The sequence below is a fragment of the Colossoma macropomum genome, unplaced genomic scaffold, assembly GCF_904425465.1.
Source record: "Colossoma macropomum unplaced genomic scaffold, Colossoma_macropomum, whole genome shotgun sequence".
In the NCBI taxonomy this organism is placed as follows: domain Eukaryota; kingdom Metazoa; phylum Chordata; class Actinopteri; order Characiformes; family Serrasalmidae; genus Colossoma; species Colossoma macropomum.
In genome coordinates, this window is record NW_023494784.1 from 13887420 (window position 1) to 13911943 (window position 24524).

At 40.3% G+C, this 24524-nt stretch overlaps 1 protein-coding gene across 1 annotated transcript in view; it reads right to left on the reverse strand.

Annotated features, from left to right (window-relative positions):
• The window catches only part of rpe (ribulose-5-phosphate-3-epimerase), a 72270-nt gene that overhangs the window by 43046 nt on the left and 4700 nt on the right, over nt 1–24524 (reverse strand). Inside the window, exons 2-4 of the mRNA XM_036566556.1 lie at nt 24312–24391; nt 16811–16950; nt 47–181 (exon numbers count right to left, since the gene is read on the reverse strand). Coding sequence (XP_036422449.1) covers nt 47–181; nt 16811–16950; nt 24312–24391 — 355 coding nt within the window. The remainder of the gene's footprint in view (nt 1–46; nt 182–16810; nt 16951–24311; nt 24392–24524) is intronic.

The following is a 24524-nucleotide window of genomic DNA, read 5'->3' on the forward strand; positions in this document are numbered from 1 at the left end:
GCCATATGTAGAATTAACTCACATTTAGAATTTTGTTAAATCTCACCTTTGGCAACATGTCCTCCATAAACTTCTGCCCTCCAAAGCCAGGCTCCACCGTCATAACAAGAGCCATATCAATTTGTCCAGCCCATGGGGCCAAGTCTTCAACTGTGGTTCCAGGCTTAATAGCCAAGCCAACCTACAAAACCAAGAATGAATACGTTTTCACTTCCTCATCCCAGCCCTTTTTTTTAACTTCATCAAACTAACGGTTGCTGCTAAGGGTCAGTCACATCCAGGAATTAGTCCAAACTTTGCATGAGCGTGTATTATGGTTAATACACCATGATGGTATTATCATTTTGATAAAAAACAATGCCATCATTTCGTAAACCTTGGTGCCTGATGAAAATGTGCTTTATACTGCAGTAATGAATTGCTTTCAGAAAATACTTTGTCTTTAAGTGACATGGTGGGCATGCTAGCATTCACTGGGCAAGACACACTGCTGGTGAGTCCCAGAGTGACTCACCTCAGTGTGACAAAAAGGCACACAAACTAGAGTTTGGATGCAATATGGTGGAGCTAGCTTTATTTAGCATTTAGAGAGAGAGAAACTGGAGATAACTTGATAAGTTCAGGGTAGCAGATGACATTTATTGAAAAGCAGGGCTTAAAGTGAAATGTGTAAGGGCATAACTCTTAAGTTATGACAATGGCCAAGAAATAGGTCAGTGGTAATTACCTAGCTATCTATTTTTACCTAAGCAATTGCTTAACCACTCAGTGTTTTTTCTAAAAATAGCAGCTGACACAACATACCCTTCCAGTTTAGCATAAAATGGTGTTAAGGAAACGTAGGGATAAGATTCTTTCCTAAGGACCGTTATTGGTGTAGACGCATTTTAGCTTTGACAGGGAATCAACCCTCAGTCTCATATGTGAGGCTGTGATACTATGCACTGCTTTCCTGCAGACTTCAGGTCCCACTGTAATGGCTCAGTGTATGTAACGCTTCTGTGTTTGCCTTTACCAACAGTTCATTTTCTTTTAAAAAAAGAATGTTGGTTTATCAACAAGCATGTTTTAAACCGTGTGCTTGCAAGAACTTTCTCGAATGACTGTAAATGTTCACACTATTGTCAAGACCTCGGCTGTGGCCTCTTCAGTCAAGAAAGACAAAGGGTTCAAGTACTGTTGTATGGTTATAAAAAGGGTTTTCACAAGTTATATTGACAACTATGAGCGTCTGTGTTCTGTGTCAGCTAAAGATAAGTCAAACAAAGTAACTTAGCGCTAGCATAAGCTGTACGAAAACAAATGATTAATCATAAACTTTTAATTCAGCAGTTATCCTATTTGTCTATTAAACAAATTGCATAGTATGATTAACTGTTTTTTTCAGCTAGGAAAAGTAAATATTAAGGGCAAAATCCCCATAAACTGAACTTTTGTTCAGGTGTTCCTTCATTTGCTTTAATATAAACACTGCAGAGGCTGTTTAAGTTTTAGCATCAAAATGATACCAGAACACTAATTTTACACTCATTTTTGTGTTTTCCTGCTTTAAACACCCACTTTAACTGCTTAGTTAGAACAGGTGTGTTGGGAGCAGAGAAAACACTAAAATGCAGGGCAGCGGGTTCTCCAGGACTAGGGTTGGGAACCATTGCTGTAGTCTATATATGACATTTTCTAAATTTGTTGCTTTTTTTTTCCTGGCAAACAAATATGTAGCTGAGGTGTTACTCTAAGTTGCTGCAGTTATTGTTCTGCTCTTGATACTGTTCCTCATTATTGCATGTGACATTTTCTATATTTTTGCAGTCTGTTTTACATTATTCAAAACCAGTCCTGATCAAGGGTTGCTGGGACCACCTTATGCAACCATGTGGTGGTACTGCTTTAACAGACAGCACATTATTCACGACTGTGAATTCCTGCGGTTCCTCTTGCCCTGAGCTGCACTAAGAGTGAGCAGCGATGGAACAAGGCAAGAGCATTGGTAGGTAATAATATTCTAAACTTTGGATATATTACTCTGGCCCAGGGTATCCTGTCCTTGCTCTAGGGCTGTGTGTGAATAACTTCATTAAACTTCCCCTCCTACCTGCATACCTTAATTCTGCCTGATCTGTAGCCCACAGGCTCACTAAATATATTGTCAGAGCTGACGTATGGTTCCATGTGGCTGTGAGATCAGGCAAAATGAAGCAAAGCACATAGGAAAAGAAGTTTTATTAAAGTGTACTGTACATTTACTCTAATGCAGATTTTTTTCTCAGGACCTATAGCTCTGTCACTTGTAGGACTATGCCATCAATAACACACTTAATATCACTCATCAAATAATCACAAAGCATTTGTGATGAGGTGAATCAGAAGTGCAAGTGTTAAAAAAGTTCTGAAATGTGCAGAACTGTAGGTTTCTAAGAAAACACTGGCCTAGGGTTGGACATGAATTTTGCAGGGCGGGGTAACCTTGGGGTAGCCTTTGTTAGACAACTATAAAAAATATATTAATATATATTTTTTGGCAGTTTCATTACTAAAAACATATACCATGTATCGCCATTCTTTGGAGTGCTTTGAGAACCCCTGAATTAATTGCTAAATGTTTTGTTTTTTGGTCATATCTTTATCTTTTCATATTGTTTGGTCATAACTTCAGAAAATGGACACTTTTTTGTAGCCTTATGTAAGCCCTGTGGGTAGCTGCAGAAAGCAGTTTTTTTTTTCCCCACAGCCGCAGTTGTGATTACTATTATACAGGATGGCACGCAACAATTTTATCAATAGGAGTTATGAATTATAAAGTAAAAACACAATAGAAACAGTGATGAAATCACAATGCATTGTAGCTGTGTAAACAAACAGACCTACTTGATTTGACATTTTCTTGTTTTACATTTCCTCAAATACAAATGTTTCACCAAACATATTTGGTTTGTGAAAAGATTCTAGAGCAATTTTATGCCACTGACTTAAAAGCCATGGGTCATAGTTAAAACTGTAGAATGTGTGCAGGAAAAGTAAAGTGAACACACAGATAAAGCCTTGGATACGCTTGTTACACTACTCAAAGCCCTAACAGATTATAAAAAGACCGGGCATCTCACACGATCTGACTAGTTTTTGCAGATTTTTGGTGAGACCAAAATAATGGGGATTACACACTGAATGGGATCACTAGGAATCATATACACTACACAACTTTTAAGTTGTTGCTGAACCGAACTGAACTCACCAAACACACGCACTCTCCCATTACAAGGAGATGCAAACAAACAGAGATGGAGTAGCTTGCTGCTGCAGCTGTTTTCTCTACTGTTTGCACTGACACAGTAAAGAAGCAACAGGTAAACATATTTAAGTGAGGGTTGTGGATGTAAAGATGTTATTGGTGTGGTAGTCTTTAGAGTTTAACATGTACATAAACCTGATTGTGCTTGTGCCTTAAACTCAATTCACTAAAAAGCTACAGTACACGTGTCTTTTCACCATTTTTCAGTTTTGCCTGCTGTATTTACTTCTTCTGCTCCGTTTTCACTGGCTGCTGGAGGAGTCCATTTAGATGGAGTCATTGACCAGTATGCACTACTAGATTATGCTCAATCTCAGGTTGAAAAAATCAAATACGTTTGATATAATCTGACTGGTCTGAAACACGATCAGGAGTCTGCACCCCTTGCATACTAATCGATTTACTCTCCCAACTGTCGACTCTGACTGACCCAAAATCTGCAGACTCTCCCCACAGGGTCCCAACCTCGGTCCAGGTGTACCTCTGCCCTGCATTTTCCCTTCTTTAGCACACCCTCTTCAACTCATGAAGGCCTTAATTTGCTGACCAGGATCAAGGCTGGGAACAAGTGGAATCCAATACATTTCTGCATTATCAAAAATAACAAAGCCCAAGGACATTCACAGACAAAGTACAAAATCTGGTAGCTGAGTGAAAGTAGAAATACCCTTGGTAAAATATTTTGATAGTCCTATTTTTATTTCTACTTGAATAAGTACCAAGGTACTTGCTATTAAATGTACTTAAATAACAAAAATATCAGTATTGTGAGATATTAGTTATTCTTTAAGGATTAAGGAGACCTGTGTGGCTGTAAACAGGAAAAAAAAACAAGCTGTTCATGTCTGTAGCCACAAATATCGCTTTAATAGAATGAATTAAGCAGAATCATAAATAATACCTCACATTTATTTTACTTTTGACATTTAGCTACATTTAAAAGCAATTTCAAATCGAGCAGAAAAGGACCATTTTACTAAAGATGTCTCACTTAAGTATTTGGGTTTTGTTCCTTGTCCATCAATGTCAATGCCCATAGTCATATAGTGCTTGAACCAACTGATGAGGCCCATTCTGGTAGTTGCCACAGTGGACATCTGATTGATGCTTCCTGTGTCAATAATTCCGGCATCAAATAATTAGATTTGCTATTTCATTTTCATTTCTGTCCACATGCATCCTTAGGAATGAAATATGCCGGGTCTCTCTTGCATCATCTTCCAGCATCTTCTCTCGTACAGGAATCCCTTATTTACCGTAATGGCCACATCAGGTTTCAGAGGGGACATGATGCCTGAAGATTTCCTTGTCACTGAGTCCTCATAGAGTGCAGACACAAATCTCACAGTTCCAGTTCCAGGTGCCATCCACAACATGCCTTTGAAAGTACAGTGGGGTTAGTCTATTAAAAATACTTCAACTCTGAAGCCATAAAGATGATGGTGTCTGCCAGCAGAGCTCAATGAAGTCAATGACTACCTGTGTGCTTGGGTACTCTGAGAACCCCTTGGGCAGGTAAGCCTAAAATAATAATAATAATAATAATAATAATAATAAAAACATATTCCAGTCAAGTCAAAATTTATTCATATAGTGCTTTTTATAACAGGTGTTGTCACAAAGCAGCTTTACAAAAAAAATCCAGATTCAAGCCACCATGAGCAAGCAAATGGTGCCAGTGGCAAGGAAATCTCCCTAAGAGCAAGAAACCTTGGGAGGAACCAAGACTCAAAAAGGGGAATTCATCCTCCTCTGGTCGACATGGGATAGCATACAGCATTAGTATAAAATATCAAAATACAGAAGTAGGGAAAAACAGGTGAAGCAGTGGTTATAATTAGATCGTTTGAGTCTGTGCAGCAGCAGCAGCAGCAGCAGCAGTGTACAGTGAGAAGCAAACCGGTGGTCAAATTGGCCCAGAAGGCTGGCGAGCAGTGGGCACCCGATCAAGGTAGTAGAAGCAACAGCAGCTGTTCAACTCGGCAAAGAAAAAGACAACACACAGAGAGTTAGTTCTGTAAAGAGTGACTGATTACAGTTTACAGTGTTAATAGAATGCAGCAGAGACACCGGCAGGTCTAGCTATTACAGCCTAACTGAAAGGGACAGCCAGAAAGGTAACAGAGACATAAAGGCTCCCTGAGATGTCTGCGCCCCTCCGCTCCACCATCAGCAAACTCGAGTGAATGCGTGAGAGCAGCGGGACGACAGCACCAACACTCCCAGTTTACCATAATACTCCATGTCCATGAACCCCCAGATCTGCACCTTTTATCTACAAATAAGGTAAATGCTAAAATGCTAATAATAATAATAATAATAATAATAATAATAATACTGATTCTAGAAATACTAATGCTCATAATCCAAACACTAATGTCTCTATCACTGTTATGTCTTAAAACACTGAGACTGTGTCTGACGCCCGTCCACTACATAAACATAGTCATCGAAAAATCTGTCCTAACAATCTTACTAAAGTCAAGTTAACTACTCGTAGTAGCAGCGCCAGCAGCTATCGCATTAAACTTGGCCTACTCAATATACAATCCCTAGCACCCAAAGCAGTTACTGTAATTACCAAAGACTTGACTAAACAAGTAGGTGTTTAGCCTAAACTTAATGACTCAAGCTGTGTCTGAGTCCTGAACACTGACTGGAAGATTATTCCAAAGCCGGGGGGCTTTGTATGAGAAGGCTCCACCCTCTGAAGTAACTTTATTAATTCTAGGTCCTAAAAGTAAGCCAGCACCTTGTGATCTAAGTAGGCGTGATGGTTTATAGCAAGAGAGAAGTTCACTTAGGTACTGAGGGGCCATTTACAGCTTTATATGCCAGTAAAAGAATTTTGTAATCAATGAAAAATTTAACCAGCATAGGGTTGATAAAACTGGACTGATATTGTCAAACTTTCTGGCTCTTGTGAGGACTCTGGCTGCAGTGTTCTAGACTAACTGAAGCTTGTTAAGGCTTTTGCTAGAACATCCAGACAGCAGGGCATTAGGTTAATCCAGCCTTGAGGTAATAAATGCATGAACTAGCTTTTCTGCATCCTGTAGAGACAATGCATTTCTTAATGTAGCAATATTGCGAAGATGCAGGAAAGCTATTCTAGTAATGTGTGTTATATGTGCACTGAATGACAGATCAGGATCCATCATGACACCAAAGTTTTTTTTGTTTTTTTTTTAAACAGATGTACCTGATTCAACTCATATATATATATACACATATATATATACATATATATATATACACATATATACATATACACATATACATATACATATACACATATACATATACACATATACATATACATATATATATATATATATATATATATATATATATATATATATATATATTTATATTTATATATATATATATATATATTTATATATATATATATATATATATATATATATACATACATACACACACACACACACACACACACACACACAGTGGAGGAAGTATTTGATCCCCCACTGATTTTGAAAGTTTGTACTCTGACAAATAATTAAACAGTCTATGATTTTTATGGTAGCTTCATTTTAACAGTGAGAGATGGAATATCAAAAAGAAAATCTAGAAAATTAAATATTTAAATAAATGTATTATATTAAATATAATATTTATTATTAAATAAAAAATAAGTATTTGATCCCCTAAAAACCATGACTATTGTTGGCTCCCACAGACCACTGACACACCCTAATCTCAGTGAAGTCGTTACCTGCATGAGAGACACCTGTCCCATATTGTCACCTGTATAAAAGGCCACCTGCCAACAGACTCAGTGACACTCCAACATCTCCACCATGGGCAAGACTAAAGAGCTGTCTAAAGATGTCAGGGACAAAATTGTTGACCTATACAAGGCTGGAATGGGCTACAAAGCCATAAGTAAGAAGCTGGATGAGAAGGTGACAACTGTTGGTGCAATTATTCGGAAGTGGAAGAAGTACAACATTACTGTCAATCGACCTAGGCCTGGAGCTCCATGCAAGATATCACGTCGTGGAGTCTCACTGATCATGAGAAAGGCTAAAAATCAGCCAAGAACTACACGGGAAGAGTTGGTTAATGATCTCAAGGCAGCTGGGACCACAGTCTCCAAAAAAACCATTGGTAATACACTGAGACGTAATGGTTTAAAATCCTGCAGTGCACGCCAGGTTCCTCTGCTCAAGAAGGCTCACGTCCAGGCCCGCCTCAAGTTTGCCAATGAACATATTAATGACTCCGAGAGAGACTGGGAGAAGGTGCTGTGGTCAGATGAGACCAAAATTGAGCTCTTTGGCCTGAACTCAACATGTTTGGAGGAAGAAAAATACAGAACATGACCCTAAGAACACCATCCCCACCGTCAAGCATGGTGGAAGTATTATGTTTTGGGGGTGTTTTTCTTCTAAGGGCACAGGCCAACTTCACCGCATCGACGGGAAGATGAACGGGGCCATGTATCGCAAAATCCTGGGTGACAACCTCCTTGCCTCCGCCGGGGCACTGAAAATGGGTCGTGGATGGGTCTTCCAGCACGACAACGACCCAAAACATACAGCCAAGGAAACAAAGGAGTGGCTCCATAAGAAGCATAACAAGGTCATGGAATGGCCTAGCCAGTCTCCTGGTTCGCGTTTCCAAATGCATGCCTAAAAACCTTAAGGATTTGGAGATGATCTGCAGATAGGAGTGGGCCAAAATTACTCCTGAAGTGTGTGCAAACCTTATAAAAAACTACAAGAAACGTCTGACTGCTGTGCTTGCCAACAAGGGTTTTGCCACCAAGTATTAAATTATGTTTTACTAGGGGGTCAAATACTTATTTCCTTCAATGAAATTCAAATTAATTTTTATTTCTCATTTCATGTAATTTTCTCAGTTTTTCTTTTGATATTCTATGTGTCGCTGTTAAAAAAAAGCTGGCATAAAATTGAGACGTTTATTTTTTTTTGTATTAAAACTTTTAAAGTCAGTGGGGGATCAAATACTTATTTCCTCCACTGTGTGTGTGTGTGTGTGTGTGTGTGTGTGTGTGTGTGTGTGTGTGTGTGTGTGTGTATGTGTGTGTGTATATAAAGATTATTACATACATATAGATTATTTATAAGTTTATTTCTAGCAGACCAAGAAGAGGAACCTCTGTTTTATCTGAGTTGAGTAGGAGAAAGTTACTCATTGTACCATGATCATTGTACCATGGCGCAAGCTTTTTCTGCCTTACTATTTTACTTTTTAATGGAGCCACATTATCTAAAGTAGAACGAAAAGTATCCCCAGCCGCTTAAACAAGAGCTATGTGCATAACTGTAGACTGTGGGGGTGGCTACATTTAGTATGCATCAGGTCTAATCCACGTTTCTGAGAAGCACAGAGCATCAAAATCATGATAGGTAATAATTTCATTTACAACGATGGCCTTAGATGCAAGAGATCTTATGTTAAGCAGTCCTAGTTTTAGAACAAAGGTGTTGTCACAGCAAACTGCTATAACTGGTCTGATATTAACCAAATTACTAGAACAAACTTTTCAAGGATTTTTGATGCTTTGTTGTATTTGGGGAAGAGAGACAGTCTCAACTGGGTGGAACCTATGTGGCATCTCAAGGCAGCTAGCAGATGGTCGGTTTAGCCTGTTTGTCTGCTGCCTGGCCTTGGCAGCTATCTGAGCGACTACGAGCTATGCTACACGAAGTGAGAGCGGTATCCTCCCGCAAGGGGTGGATATTGACCTGACTCAAAAGACCAGGCTTGCCCTCAAAAGTAGACCAATTATCTACAAAGCCCACACAGTTTTTTTCTGAGCACCACACGTTGAACTGGGATGGGACCAGAGCATATTACGGCATCGGACATTGTCTGGGCTAATTTACACACCTCTTAAATGTGATCTTTAGTTATTTCTGACTGCCGCAGACAAACTTCATTAGTACCTACATGAATGACTATCCTTGAATATCTATGGTTAGCTAGCAGCTTCAGGCTTCCTCTAATGTCTGGCGCGCTGGCTCCCGCTTAACTACTACTGGCTCCCCAAAGGAGAAGCTATTTTCACATGCCGTAAAATAGAATCAATTATAACCAGAGCTCTTTCAACAGGCATCTCTGAGGGTGTCTCACTGAGTGGGGCAAACCTGTTGGACATGTGAATGGGAGATGAGTTGTGCTCGTGTGGGGTAGCTTTAGCTTTGCGACTATGTGACGTCACCCATTCGCCCTATGAGGGCGCTATGAGGGCTCTGCTGCCGGAGTCGAGGGCGTGCTAACTCTCTATGAGGCACCCAGAGCTTCTAACAGCGAGTCTGAGCCCTGCTGACTAGCCTTGCTCTTTTCTTTCCAGATGCACACTTCTAACTGTATCTTCTCAATCAAGCATGAATTAACTTACACTCCTTACAAACAAAGCTAGTAACACTGGTGTCAGAGACATGTTGCACTCAGAGCAAAGCAACAGCTCGCGGTCTGCCATACTGATACTCACATTGTTTCATCGGCTGAATTGAATCCTTTCCAGGTGTCACGCAAATCCGATGACAGAAGAAGTGACTTCCAAAGGTTGGTGGTTGTAAATAATTGCGAGTAACATGCAACAGCAAAGTGAAAACATAAAAAGCCGCAAGAGACTCGCAAGATACAGCAGAGAAAGCAGCAAACAGCAAAACAGTCCCGCCAGCAACTTTGAAAAACAGGAACTCATAAGTATAACCATGGAAGATTCGGTTTTTACTCATATTTAAAACTCTAAACTAATATAGATTATACATTGGGTACAAGAGAAAAACAGCTGTACACAAAAACCTACAGTGGGTTTTGATGGTGCTTCCTCAGGGGTAGACAAGTGACACAAGCCACTGGCCTGGCTAACACGAATAATTTTTGATATTGATCGTTCCATAATAGATGATCTGCCTTTAGATGGTAATAGGAAACAATTCTAGATAGCGTTCTGTTCTGTACTATAACAACTCAGAACATTTTCGCTGTAAAAAAATAAATAAATAAATACATATAAGGTAATACTGTATAACAGTCGTTTTTGCTCACTTTTGCTCTACCCTAGCTCCCGAACACCTGAACCAAGACATTAACAACACAGAATATGTTACAGGTGAGTTGGGTTAGAGCAAAAACATGAACTGTCTACAGGGGTGCAAGGACTGATTTAAGAACCAAAACCTAAAAATCCTAAATCATCTAATACTGTGCAGTACTGCCACAATAATGACAGGAAGTGAATTTCATTCTCTTCGACATCCAAATAGTCATAAATGCCCAAGAGATACATGTTAGGATTCCACTACAGGTTGCGCATTTCCCTATTAAACATTTAGTGCACTTTTTGATTGTAAAAGCCATTACTTTTGTATTTTATGTAGTGCAGAATATAAGCAGTAGGGAGTCACTTGGGACATGATTTAATCAAACCCATAGTGACAAGTTAGCTAAAGCAGTGTTTCTTAACCCTTATCCTGGAGGCATACCGCCACGCTCATTTCAGCATTCCCACACCTGATTCAACTGATCAGCTCATTACCAACCCCTTACTGAGTTAAACTGGGTGTGTTACAGCAGGCAAAGCACTAAAAAGTGCAGGGCAGTGTGCCTCCGGTAGCAGTGAAACACTTCGGATCGAGCAGCGTCCAAACTTTACTTGAAAAATAGTTGGAAATTCTGCAGTTAGCAGGCCGCTAACCCCCTCACGCCTCTCCCTTTCATTTTTGTCTTCTCCCCTCTCTCTTTCTCTATCTCTCTCACAGTTATTCCCTCAGCCCATCCACCATGGCGTCCACCCAGAAACGCGCCCTCCAGACTCCTGAGCTGAGAGTTGGCCCGGCTGGACCAGCAGATCACCGCCCTCCTGAAGAAACAGGACGAGCTCCTTCGGTGGAAGTCGATGCTCGAAGCCGCCCGGGAAGTTTCCCCCTCGGTGGTTGCGCCAGCCTCGTCTTTCCGCACGCCGGGAGACGCCGTTCTCACGCCAGCCCCGCATGGTCCCTGGGAACGCCAGCGCCGCAGACGGCCCTGCAGACCCTCACCGCCACCCCAGCCGATCTTCACCTCCGGCAACCGTTTCGCCGCCCTTAGTTCACCGCCTACGCCCTCACCTACGTCCCGGGCCTCCTCGCCGCCTGCCCCAGCGCCCCGGACCTTGCCACCCGCCCCAGCGCCCCGGACCTCGTCACCCACCCCAGCGCCTTGGCCCTCTACACCGTTTACGTTATTGGTAGTTCTATTGTCCGCCACGTTAAAGTAAAGGTTAAAAACACCCATGCCACTGTTTCGTGTTTTCCAGGTGCTCGTGTCTTAGACATCCTCCACCCTAGTCGCCTGGGATCCACAGTTCTCTCACGGAACATCGAGAGGGCCATCCGCTGACTCCAGAGTGAAGGCCACGTAAGTAGCGGCAAAGATAGAAACGCTACAGCTCATAATGCTAGTGTTACTGCTGAAGATAAAGCGATTGCTAGCATTTATACTGTAAATAGGGTAACTGCTAATACAAATACTCATTCTATAAATATAAATGCTCATAGGTTTCTCCCAACAGAGACTGTGTCTGTTCCCCAAATAAAACAAAACATCAAAAAGCCTTGAAAAGTTTGTCTCAGTAACTTGATTAATATCAGACCAGTTATACCAGTTTGCAGTGACAGCACCTTTGGTCTAAAACTAGGACTGCTTAACATAAGATCCCTCACATCTAAAGCCGTCGTTGTAAATGAAATTATTACCGATCACGGTTTTGATGCTCTGTGCCTCACAGAAACGTGGATTAGACCCGATGAATACTTCAGTTTAAACAAGGCCACACCCCCAGGCTACAGCTATGCACATAGCCCTCGTTTAAGCGGCCGAGGTGGAGGTATAGCAACCATCCATACTAAAGCTTTAGGCGTGAGCCAGAAAGTAGGCTATACACTCTCTTCTTTTGAAGTTCTTTTTCTTAATATAAGTGATCAAGAAACAAATAAAAATTCCGTTGCACTAATTACAGTCCACAGGCCACCAGGGCCATATTCTCAGTTCTTACAGGAATTCTCTGAGTTTCTGTCAAGTCTAATAACGCTTTCAAATAAAATAATAGTTGTTGGAGATTTTAATATCCACTCTGACAATCCTCAAGATGCACTAAGCAAGGCATTTACATCTATTATAGACTCCATAGGTTTCACCCAAATCATAAAGGGGCCCACACACTACCACAACCACACTCTAGACTTAATACTGACCTTTGGTGTAAACATAGATAACTTAGCCATTCTCCCCCAGAGCACAGCAGTCTCAGATCATTACTTAATCTCTTACGAAATTCACTTTAGTGGTAATATGCGTTCATCACCATGTTATTGTGTCAAGCGGACAATAACTCCCTCCACAGCTGGTAGCTTTATTAGAAACCTTCCAAAATTATCAGCTTCTGTCAGCTGTCCATCTAATCCTACCGAGTTAGATATTATGACCAAGCTCTTAGAGGAAAATTTTCGATCTACCCTAGATAGTGTGGCTCCATTAAAAAGTAAAATAGTAAGGCAGAAAAAACTCGCCCCTTGGTATAATGACCACACTCGGGCTTTAAAACAGAACGCTTTAAAACAGAAGCTCCTATTTGCATAGGAATCAAATACACAAAAAAATTGTAAATGATCTATTATTATTTTTTTCGACCAAGATCATGTGTCCTTGTTAGTCCTCCTCGATCTTAGTGCAGCATTTGACACAATAGACCACACTATCTTACTAGACAGACTAGAAAACCTTGTAGGGGTAACAGGAATAGCTCTTTCCTGGTTCAGGTCCTACCTCACTGATCGCTATCAGTTTGTTAATATAAACGGTGAATCAACTGTTCTCACAAAAGTAAAGTATGGTGTTCCACAAGGCTCTGTTTTAGGACCTGTATTATTCACATTATATATGCTACCACTAGGCACCATTATCAGTAAACATGGCATAAATTTCCACTGCTATGCTATGCAGTTATATTTAGCAAGCGACCCGGATGATAAAATTAAACTTAGCAAGATTGAAGACTGTATAAAAGACATAAAGGACTGGATGTCAAGTAACTTTCTCCTACTTAACTCAGCTAAAACAGAGGTTCTGCTTCTTGGTCCAAAAGCAGCTAGAAACAAACTGTCTGATTTTACACTTAAACTTAACAATTTCTCGGTTGCATCAAGCTCATCTGTAAAAAGCCTTGGTGTCATTATAGACCCTGATCCGTCCTTCGACGCACATATAACTAATATTACTAGAATAGCCTTCCTGCATCTCCGCAATATTGCTAAATTGAGAAATGCATTATCTCTACAGGATGCAGAAAAGTTAGTTCATGCATTTATTACTTCAAGGCTAGACTACTGTAATGCCCTGCTGGCTGGATGTCCCAGCAAAAGCCTTAACAAGCTTCAGTTGGTCCAGAACGCTGCAGCCAGTCAAGTCCTTACAAGAACCAGAAAGTTCGACCATATCAGCCCAGTTTTACCTGGTCAACCTTACACTGGTTACCAGTTAAATTTCGGATTGATTATAAAATTCTTTTACTGACTTACAAAGCACTAAACGGACTCGCCCCTCAGTACCTGAGTGAACTTCTCTCTCACTATGAATCATCACGCCTACTTAGATCACAAGGTGCTGGCTTACTATTAGTACCTAGAATTAATAAAGTTACGTCAGGTGGGAGAGCTTTCTCATACAAACCCCCCGGCTTTGGAATAGTCTTCCTGTTAATGTTCAGGACTCAGACACAGCCTCTGTGTTTAAGTCTAAGCTAAAAACTTACTTGTGTAGTCAAGCCTTTGGTAATTAGTTTTCCCTGTCAGTTTTATACCTGCCAGAGTCTCAGCTAACACTGTAATTTGTGATCGGTCACCCATTACAGAACTGACTCCCTGTGTGTTTTCCTTTCTTTTCTTTGCCGAGTTGAACAGCTGCCCATCCTGTGCGTTCTGATGCTGCTGCCTCTTCTGCCTGGATCGGGTGCCACTGCTCGCCAGCCCTCTGGACCAGCTTACCAACATTGAGCCTCCTGCTGTACAACGCCGTGCAAACCTCACCCTCACAACCTGACCCCACTGATACTACTGCTCTTGCTACATGAACTAATCAAAATTATTCATTTGAACTAATCAATCATTTAAACTAATCAAATTAATCAATCACCCATTGCAGAACTGACTCTGTGTGTTTTTCCTTTCTTTCCTTTGCCGAGTTGAACAGCTGCCCATCTTGTGCGTTCTGATGCCGCTGCCTCTTCTGCCTTGATCGGGTGCCATTGCTCGCCGTGCAAACCTCACCCTCACAACCTGACCCCACTGATGCTGCTGCTGCTGCTGCATGAACTAAACTATTTAAATTAATCGTTTGCTCCACCTCTTTCCCTGTTTTTGTACTACAATACTTTATACTAACAATGTTAACTATCCGGTGTCGACCAGAGGAGGATGGGTTTCCCCTTCTGAGTCTTGGTTCCTCTCAAGGTTTCTTCCTGTTTCTTAGGGAGTTTTTCCTTGCCACTGTCGCCACTGGCTTGCTCATTTCCTTGTAAAGCTGCTTTGTGACAACACCTGTTGTAAAAAGCGCTATATAAATAAACTTCACTTACTTACTTACTAGCTCTGTTGCTAAAATGTTATCCAAAGTAGAAGATGGTCTCTCTTTTCTCTCCTACACAGTGAGTCACAATTTTGTTGGCTATGCTGGTTCCACTTTTTAAGATTTTCCTTTTTTAAGATGTCTTTGTCTGGTCCCCACAACAAAGTCACTCTCCACAAATTGAGTGCTTTTTTCGGAAGTGTCTAACAACCAAGTTATATCTTGAAGACACAGAGTGTCATAGGACAATGCTCTAAAGCACCCCCTTCACGCTTCTGAAAAAAAACTCATATGAATATTCATTCCCAGTGCTTGCTAAGCTCTTCCCAAGCTCTTCCCAGATATTTAACACAGCAGCTAAAAATGTAGACACAAAGTAAAAGTGCCGGTATAACGCAAAGTGGAAATATATAACTGCTTCTCATGCACATAGTGAATTGGCCCCATCTGATCCATCTGACTGTTGCCTTCAGAAGTCGATTTCAGAAGTCAACTTGATTAACTAAATGAGGTACATTTGTGCTGGTAGTGAAACCTGAAGGATGGTAAAGCAAATCCAGTGTTTTTTAAAAGCTCTACATATTAGTCTCTCTATCAAGCATATAGGGGCATGTTACCTTGTCATGACAATTCTAATCAAGTTTTGGGCTTCGCAATTATAGTATTTTAATAATTTGTTATTTCATCAAATTAATAAAAGAATGGTTAATTAAAAATATCAAATTAACAAAATTTTGCTTGACCCCAAACTTGCTAATCAAAAAGCTGATCAGACATATTTTCGTACAGGAGCTATGAGGCCAACAGAAGTCAGTCATAAAATGCTTTTATGACACAGTGACACAGACCTCCACTGATAGATCTAGTGTAAGTCTAGTGCAGAACTATAGAAATAAACTTTGGACACCAAATATATCTTGGTTAACCAACTATGTTTCAGATAAAGGGAAAATAGGGTAAATTAGATTTTTCTTGAACTATTTATTTAATTGAATACTTTTTTTAATACTGTTAAATATTATTTTATTTCATTTTACTTTATTTGTTCCTTATTAACTTTGTAACTTCTCTTAAACCTTTTCCCTGTTTTTCCCTTGCCTTTTTGTATTAATCTCGTTTGCATTTTGTATGTCTCTCTTGGGTGATGTGTGGGGGCTGTGGAGAGCTGTCCTTTGTCATTTAACGACCCCCAATGGTTAGCCTCTCTCACATCTGGTTATCTATAGCTCCCCAATCTAGCAATGCCATTTGCTGAGGGGATATCTCTGAGACATCCTGGCTCCTAGGGTGGGCCTCAACACCTCTATTTTAATTACAAAGGTAGAGGCAGTTGTCCATTCCGTGGGGGGTTCTGGGGGTTCGTTGAGACAACGAGACAACTGAGGGTGTTGTTTAGATTTTGTGACTGTAAGTTCATCAGTGTGTAAGCTTCATTAGACTTGTTTGGTTGAGAAGACGCGCGTTCATTAAACTTCATTTTCCTCAAGTCTCCACTCCTGTTTGCTTCAAAAAACCAATGCTTGCCAGCAGAAGTCAACAATACAAATACCATTTAATAATAATTCTTACATTTCAACCAAATTCAAAAGGCATGAGACAAATACGCTGCAGTTCAATATTTGTTCAATACTGTCTTAAATAAAGATTGTTCTATGCGATGTGTGTGTATTAAAAATAAAGGATAAAAGAAAATTGAAGGAAATTGTGACATTAAAATCAAAAGGCCAATCATATTAAATATTTAAAGGTGTTGAAACCCTATATTTGTAATGTTAATGTATAGAGTTGTTACCTTACTGTGAAGTAAACATTTTACTAGCTAAAGGGAAAAAATATATAAAATGACAAAAAAAATCTAGTTAAAATGCTGCATTTTTTCACATATATGGCTGGGAAATATAATATGTGTCTTGCACAGACCTTCATCCCATTCTCTCTGATTTCTTTGATGAGATTTCCAGGATTGGTGGTGGCCTCCAGATGGAACGTGTATTGGTTGGCTCCTGCTGCTGCCATGGGCTTCACCCACTGCTCAGGTCTAGACACCATCATGTGCATGTCTGAAACGAAATACATGATTCTAATAGGACTGAATGGTTTTCACGCATTCAATTTCCTTTTTTTCGTAACAAATGTTTCATTTGTTTAATATAAAAATGAACAGCTTTTAGATTTAAACTGCACTTTTTAGGCTTTTTTTCTTTTTTACTTGCACCAGAAGTGGCCCAAAGCAGCTAGCAAAGCTGATGGCTGGTGTTTCCATGACCTTTACATTGATTGAAAAATGTATTGGACTGTGTGTGAATATGTGAGCTATAGGCTCTTAAAATATTAAGAGCTAGGCTCTAAAATATTTAAAATATTTACAAAAGGGTGTGCAGCAAAGTAATGTGTGTGTCTTGCATGTCTTTTAACCTTCTAATGCCTGTGCTCAAACTAGAACTGCCAGTATGGGAAAGTGAATGTACCCTACCACTTGCTTGGCAATAACAAAACTGCAAATTCCACTGAGGCACTAAAGCTGTGAGCACTGAAGTGCAGGGCTGGCATATGTTCATGAATATATGACAAAAAAAAGTATGAATTGAAAGTAATTTTCCACACTCTCGTTGGTGCAGTTGATTTTAATGCACTACTGGCTTGAGGATCTTTACAGTCTGTATGACCTTTATTCTATTCCAAACAACTACAGGAGGAGCAGTGTCATTGTAGCATACCACAGTTCTAATAAGTTCTATAAACAGTAACCTAATAAAAAGGTATGGTATAGAGAAAATCAAAATAAAGAGTCAAAACCAACTTTTAAAAAAAATATCTTTAAAATATAAGTGCATGTAAAAGATTGGAGCTAATTAAAATGCTATCACTGGTTTAAAATGTGTACAATGGATACACAGGAGTTATTTCTGAACTTTTCCTTACTTGATTGACTGGAGTCTTTGTCTGTGGGACCAAGTTGCACAGAAAGTGGGCTGGGTGGGAGGGATCATTTAGAATTGTTGTCCCACCCTCTAAATATGGGTAATATACATTTCTGAGACAGTCACAATAATTTTACAAACTGTGTATACAATCTCGTCAGGCCAATTTTCCTCTTGGGCTGAACCAGACTGATACTGAAAAGACCAGTATGGACTCAAACACAGCAATAATCCTCTAACATCCCTCTCTCGACACACCAAACATCAACTGCCTAATAAAAAACTAGTACCGCCCCCTAACTTAAGAGAAGAGGAGATTATAGTGTCCCTGAACTTAAACTTGTTTATCGGCTACCTCCTGCTATTTATTAGTAGTGGTAAATGCTTCTTTTTGGTCGTTCTAAAGTCTGTAAGTACCTCTTTAGTTTTACTGATATTCAGCTGCAAATTGTAGTTGGGACCCTGAAAGTTCAATCATTGACTGCAGCGGACTCGTGCCTGGCATGGGACCCGCAGCTGTACGTTTCCTTTTTTTTTTTTTAAGGAAACTTTGCTCTTAATTCTGCTTTAGAAAAAAACAGGGTAAAACAGACAATAAAGTTCTCAAATCTTTGCTCATTTGCTACAAATAATACCTATTATGAACGTTTTTTCAAGGCAGGACCTGTGCCAACAAATTGTTGATTAACTTGAACGATGGAGGTATGTTGGCATCTGAGACACACACATTGAAGATGGGCACTTGGAGAAATGCTGAAGAAAAAAAAAATGTTTTACGCCAATATAGAGCTGGGCGATATGGCCAAAAATGTCATCACGATAAACAAAATTCCTATCGTTAGATATCAATACATAATCGCGATAAATGTCAAATCATTATTTCTTTGAGTTTGAAGGCTGATTTTTGTTCCTGTGTGGTTAATTGCTGTTTGAAACTATCCTTTATGGTCAGAACATCACAAACACTCGCCAAACAGTGAAACATTTCACAAATCTGTTTTTGGATAGTGGGAGAAAGTTTCTGGTTGGCTGTTTTTACCAGCTGGAAAAGCACGGCCGCAATTTTTGTAATAGTCATAATTTAAGAAAGAAAACTGATTATTTTTAGTTGTCTGGTGATGAGTGCTAGGCTATCCCATTACAAATGCTAAACAAGTGGCCAACAACAGTGCTAAACTGTTTAGTTTCTCAACAACTTAGCTTAGTGCGAACAGCAAACGTTAGCTCAGGACGTTAGTGATGGATCTCACCGCCTTTCTGCCATCGCTCCTACCACATCCATGTCAGAGCATATCACAGTGTTCAAACACCAGATAGCAGACGACTGGATTTCTCTATTCCATCATAGTAGTTTGAGGGGTGAACTGCAATATATCCGACGCTCGCTGTTTAAAAGCATTAACTGTAGTGTGAATCTCTAACACTAGACAAATAACACCCCCCTTTTCGGTACGTTTAAACCAACATGCTTTTGTGTCTTGTTTGATCTACACTAACATCAATTCGTCGTGTTGTGCGAATGACGGAGCGCTGATTCAAGTTAGCCAGCTGCTAAAAACAGCTAGCCTGGAAAGGTAGAAAGCGTTCTCCCACTCTCCAATGGCTCACAGCTTCCTCAGTTTACTTTTGTTTAAATCAGGGCTGTAACTTGCATGAACCCACTTCTTTCTTTCACTTTCGTTGCTTGTGAGCGCACTAATACTTAAATATGACTGTTTGACACTGTAACAGCGCTGTAGTTGTGTGGAGCAGACATGACTTAACGCTGCTAAAGCTTGTTAGGATGTTAGGAAAGTTCACTCTAAACCAGTACAGTTACGCCACTGATCTCATCACTCACACTTAGTCACAGAAGAAAAGATCACCGATTGCTCCAGTCAAACAGGGAATGTATAACTCCACGTTTCAGACATTGCTAAAGTATATTGGCGACTCATTTTACATGTCGCCCCCTCCCTCTCTAATGTTGTCGAAAAACCCGGAAATGCGCCCTCTCCTGGCGACAACAGAGTAGTGTCTCTTTCCTTGCAGCAGAAAACGCCACCAGGGCTACCGCTAGAACGTGGAAGTGTGAGAATGGCGTGTTATATCGAAAATTTATCAGAGATTTCTTATAGTTCTATTGAGGATAATTATCGCTATCGTTTTATCGCCCAGTCCTACGCCAATATATTTATTAATTCATTTGTATTTATTTTTTTCAGCACATAGTAACTGTGTTGATTATTGCGCTACAATGCAGCAAGAAGGTGGGGGCCCAAACCCTGAGCAAGAGCAAATCCCCGCGAAGCCGGCAGGGAGAGAAGGAAAACCTTAAGGGAGCAGTGGACGGCACGTGAGTCCCCAACCCCACTAGACTATTGTCAGATAGTCAGAACTTTTGTGAATCTCCATCTGACACACCAAACAAGCCCAAATTAAGGTGTGAACAAGACACTGCATTTAATCATGTGCCAGAAAGAAACATACACTTGAAAAGCTGCAAATATACAAAAATATCACCAAAAAATAAGTTTAAGTGTAAGCAACAATCAAACTTATACAACCAAAGGCATGATATCTAACAAAAATTTAGACAAAGTAAAGGCAAAGTCAATCATTCCAGGTTTTTTCTAACAAAAAACAAAAAAAAACAAAAACAAAACAAAAAAAAATACAAACCAAACAATTTAGTGCAAAGAATTGTCAACTGCTGAAATAAAACTGCTCCAATTTAAACATTTCAGCAAGATATGAACAGACATGACATTCAGAGTCCTTTGTTAAACTTCAGTAACACTGTAGCCTCAAAATTCTCATCAGTGACCCTGGCTCTGATTGGGGTGAAAATCAGGCCTGAATAATCTCTCCACTGCTGCAGAGCTGCTGCAGCTCCACGGCAGAACTAGATTTTTAGGTAAAATAACATAATCCTGCTTTGCTGTAAAATCGTTACAACACACAGTTCTAGCACAGTTTTCACAATAAATGGTCTTAAACGCTGGAGTTAACGTAGAACTGCTAATTCACCAACCTTTAACGCTGAAGACTGACGTGCAGACTGCAGCTCACACAGCAACGCAGATATCGAAATAGCAAAGAGAAAGATTTCAGACGAACATCGATCACTTGGAGATGAATGACATTTACATTTAGAAGAACAGGACAATTCGAACGAGAATCTGGAGAACGAGAAGCGACTTCAGCCTCGTGAAAGGTGGAACATTGAGAGACTTTTTTTTTTCTTCTCGCGTAAAAGTTTCCTGATTGAGGTGCGAAAAAAGCGGCTACAGCTGAGCTAAAGCTTAAAGCAGAGCAAAGTAAGTCTGCGTTTTCATTTATATTTTTAGCCTTTTTTTTTAGTAGCACATTAACACATACTGAGACTTAGTTACAATCAAGATGGTAAAAAGGAAATTATAAATTATCATAAAATGTTGTGGCTCCCAAGGTGGTTTAATTTTTGTTGAAAGGACAAAATGGCTCTTCTTAACATTTCGGTTGCGACCCCTGAGCTAAGCCTACTAGTAAGGGGTGATCAGCGCGTGGGTCCTGCACATGCGCGTTTGCTCGAACTGTCCGTGGCTCAGTCAGGATTGCACAGTCGCCACCAGCCCGGTTAGCGACTGCATTCTATTCTTCACATTTGGCACGGATTGCCTGAAGCCTGTAGCGAAATTGTAGCGAAAATTATCGCTATTGCTACACAAACATTTGTAGGCGCTACAGCTATTAGCTACATTTCATTAAACTGTAGCGACTACAGCTATTAGCTACAAAAATGTGTAGTTAGCTACAAATAGTAGCGCGCTATTTAGCTACTCCTCCATCCCTGACTACACCTCACGTTGGTTCCAGACGCCCAATGAGCTCTGTCCCTCTCAGCTCATGAGTTCATACTGCCCTTAATGAGAGTTATTTGATGGTGATCTCGCATTGGCAGCGCCTCTAAATGAACAGAGAGGAAACAGACAGACAGACAGAGAGAGAGAGAGAGAGAGAGAGAGAGAGAGAGAGAGAGAGAGAGAGAGAGAGAGAGAGAGAGAGAGAGAGAGAGAGATGCCTCCAGCGTCCCTCCTGAGCCCTGGGTTGCACATGGCGTGCTACAATTATGTTATTTGGGTTGTTTTTTGTGTGTTCACTCTATCATTTTAGTCTGTTAGCATTTTTAAATATATATTAAACACCTTAAAATTAGGAGCAAAAAGGAAAAAAACTAAATGGCTGTGTCACTGCATTAGTTCGTCAATATCACAGCAAAGAGCCACAGCTGAAGATAAGTGGCAGTATAGTGAGTTATCTCTCCTTCATCTTTCCCCTCAGCCTGGCTCTCCTATGGCTGCATGCACAGCAAATTGTGGAAAAACTCATAAATAACCACTCAAACATCTGCAAACAATCTGCTATTTGGAATAACTAATCTGCTAATTTTTTTTTTTTTTATCTATACAGGATTTCTTTTTTCTCACTGTGTGAGGACTTGGTACTTTTAAAGCACAGTATTTGTAATTATCCATAATGAATTTACTTCCAATATATTTTATTAATAAAACAAATGGAAGTGATGTGGCAAGTGAACTGGAAGGCTCTCATTCACTGCTCTTGTTTAGAGCACATGAGACGCTGGCTGCCATTCATCTGTGATAAAATGCGCTGTTACTGTGACATAAGATTCCGAGGCAATGGATGTCCACGCATCATGTGTTACAGCTATCCTACCCGTTTTCTTTAATGATTCCATCACTCCGGTTTTGGTCTTGTTGCAGAGAGTGGGGAGGGTCACAGAGTCAGAAAAATATCTTCAAGATGGGACGCTGTATCTTGACTCCAAAGCCCTGGTTCTCAACAACTGAGAATAAACACAAATCCTTGCCAATAAAAGTTGCGATAAGAGTTTGTAGTTTGCGTCGCCCTTTCCAAGTTGGGTGGAAGCTTTGACACTGCTCGCTCAATGGTCCTCTGGGTGGCAGCAAGTACAACTGGACAGAAAACAGGTGGCAACATGTAATATGGTTTCTCATGTTTGTTGTTTCCAAAATATTTTAATGTGACACAACTTGCATATAGTGCAGCCCTTGTCCAGGTCCTTTTTCCTTTCAACTCCACAGAAGCCAAAGTGCTTCCATACGGTAGCTCTGGGGTTGGAAATGGCTGTTATACTGCCCTGGTGTGGATCCACAGCAGAATTAGATTTTGAATCTAATTAGAATTAGATTACTCCTTTGCAGTAAAATAAAACTCTACTGATCGTTCAAACAGTTTTAACAATAGATGGTCTTAAACGCTGCTAATTCACCATCCTATAACCCTGAAGCCTGGAGTGCAGAGTCTCGCCTAGCTAGTAGCTAACAAAAAGGCAAAGAGAAAGACACAGCAGTGCTGCTGAAGTTTTCAAACACCTCAGTGTCACTACTGGACTGAGAACTGTCCACCAACCAAAAGTATCCAGCCAACAGCGCCCTGTGGGCAGCGTTCTCTGACCACTCTGAAACTGTGAGCTATCGTCTCTGACTTTACATCTATAAGGTGGACTGACAAGGTAGGAGTGTCTAATAGAGTGGACAGTGAGTGGACACAGTGTTAAACTCCAGCAGCACTGCTGTGTCTGATCCACTCATACCAGCACAACACACACTAACACACCACCACCACGTCAGTGCTACTGCAGTGCTGAGAATGATCCACCACTCAAATGGTACCTGCTCTGTGAGGGTCCATGGGGGTCCTGACCACTGAAGAACAGGGTAAAAGGGGGATAACAAAGTATGCAGAGAAACAGATGGACTACAGTCTGTAATTGTAGAACTACAAAGTGCACCTATATAGTAAGAGGAGCTGATTAAATCGACAATGAGCACAGAAACAAGGAGGTGGTCATAATGTTATGCCTATACACACACACACACACACACACACACACACACACACACACGCATATACACACACACGTTTGTGTCTAGATAGATAGATAGATAGATAGATAGACAGACAGACAGACAGACAATTTAGATCGACAGATGGATAGATATATAAATAGTGAGCTGTAGACAGACAAATAAATAGATAGATAGATAGATAGATAGACAGACAGACAGACAGACAGACAGACAGATAGATGTAGAGGGAAATATAGACAGACAGACCAAATTGTAGAGAGAGAAAGAGAGAAAGATGTAGAGGGAAATATAGACAGACAGACCAAACTGTAGAGAGAGAAAGAGAGATAGAGAGACAGAGAGAGTTTGGCCTAAGGGAACACAATATCCAACTCAGTCAATACACTGACACTAGTGGCCATCAGATTTAAATTGAATAACGTATTTCTTGGTGCTTTCGTTGTGCTTCTGCAGATGATGAAAATGCATTATTTTGTTTGGTGAAAGGGAAAAAGCCGGTGAAAATCATTGTCTTGTCTCATATTTTTGAAGGCTCAAACTGAACACTTGCGATCAAGTTTTGATTCACAATGTTATACTCCTATGAGAATGCATTATATAAATTAATTTTAAACTGAAACTTACCAAAGAAAGGAACTGGACCCACAGCATTCCGTAGACATTCCACCATGGGATGGCCAAATGTGATGTTTGGAACAAAATGCCTTCAGATAAACACAGAGTACAGAGTGTTTGATGAATTACTTGTTTGTGATTTGCTATAAGCACATACGGTCCTAGTGACATCTGGCCAGCGGTGCTAACCCTGTAATTCTAGAATGCCATCCTTGGGGACCA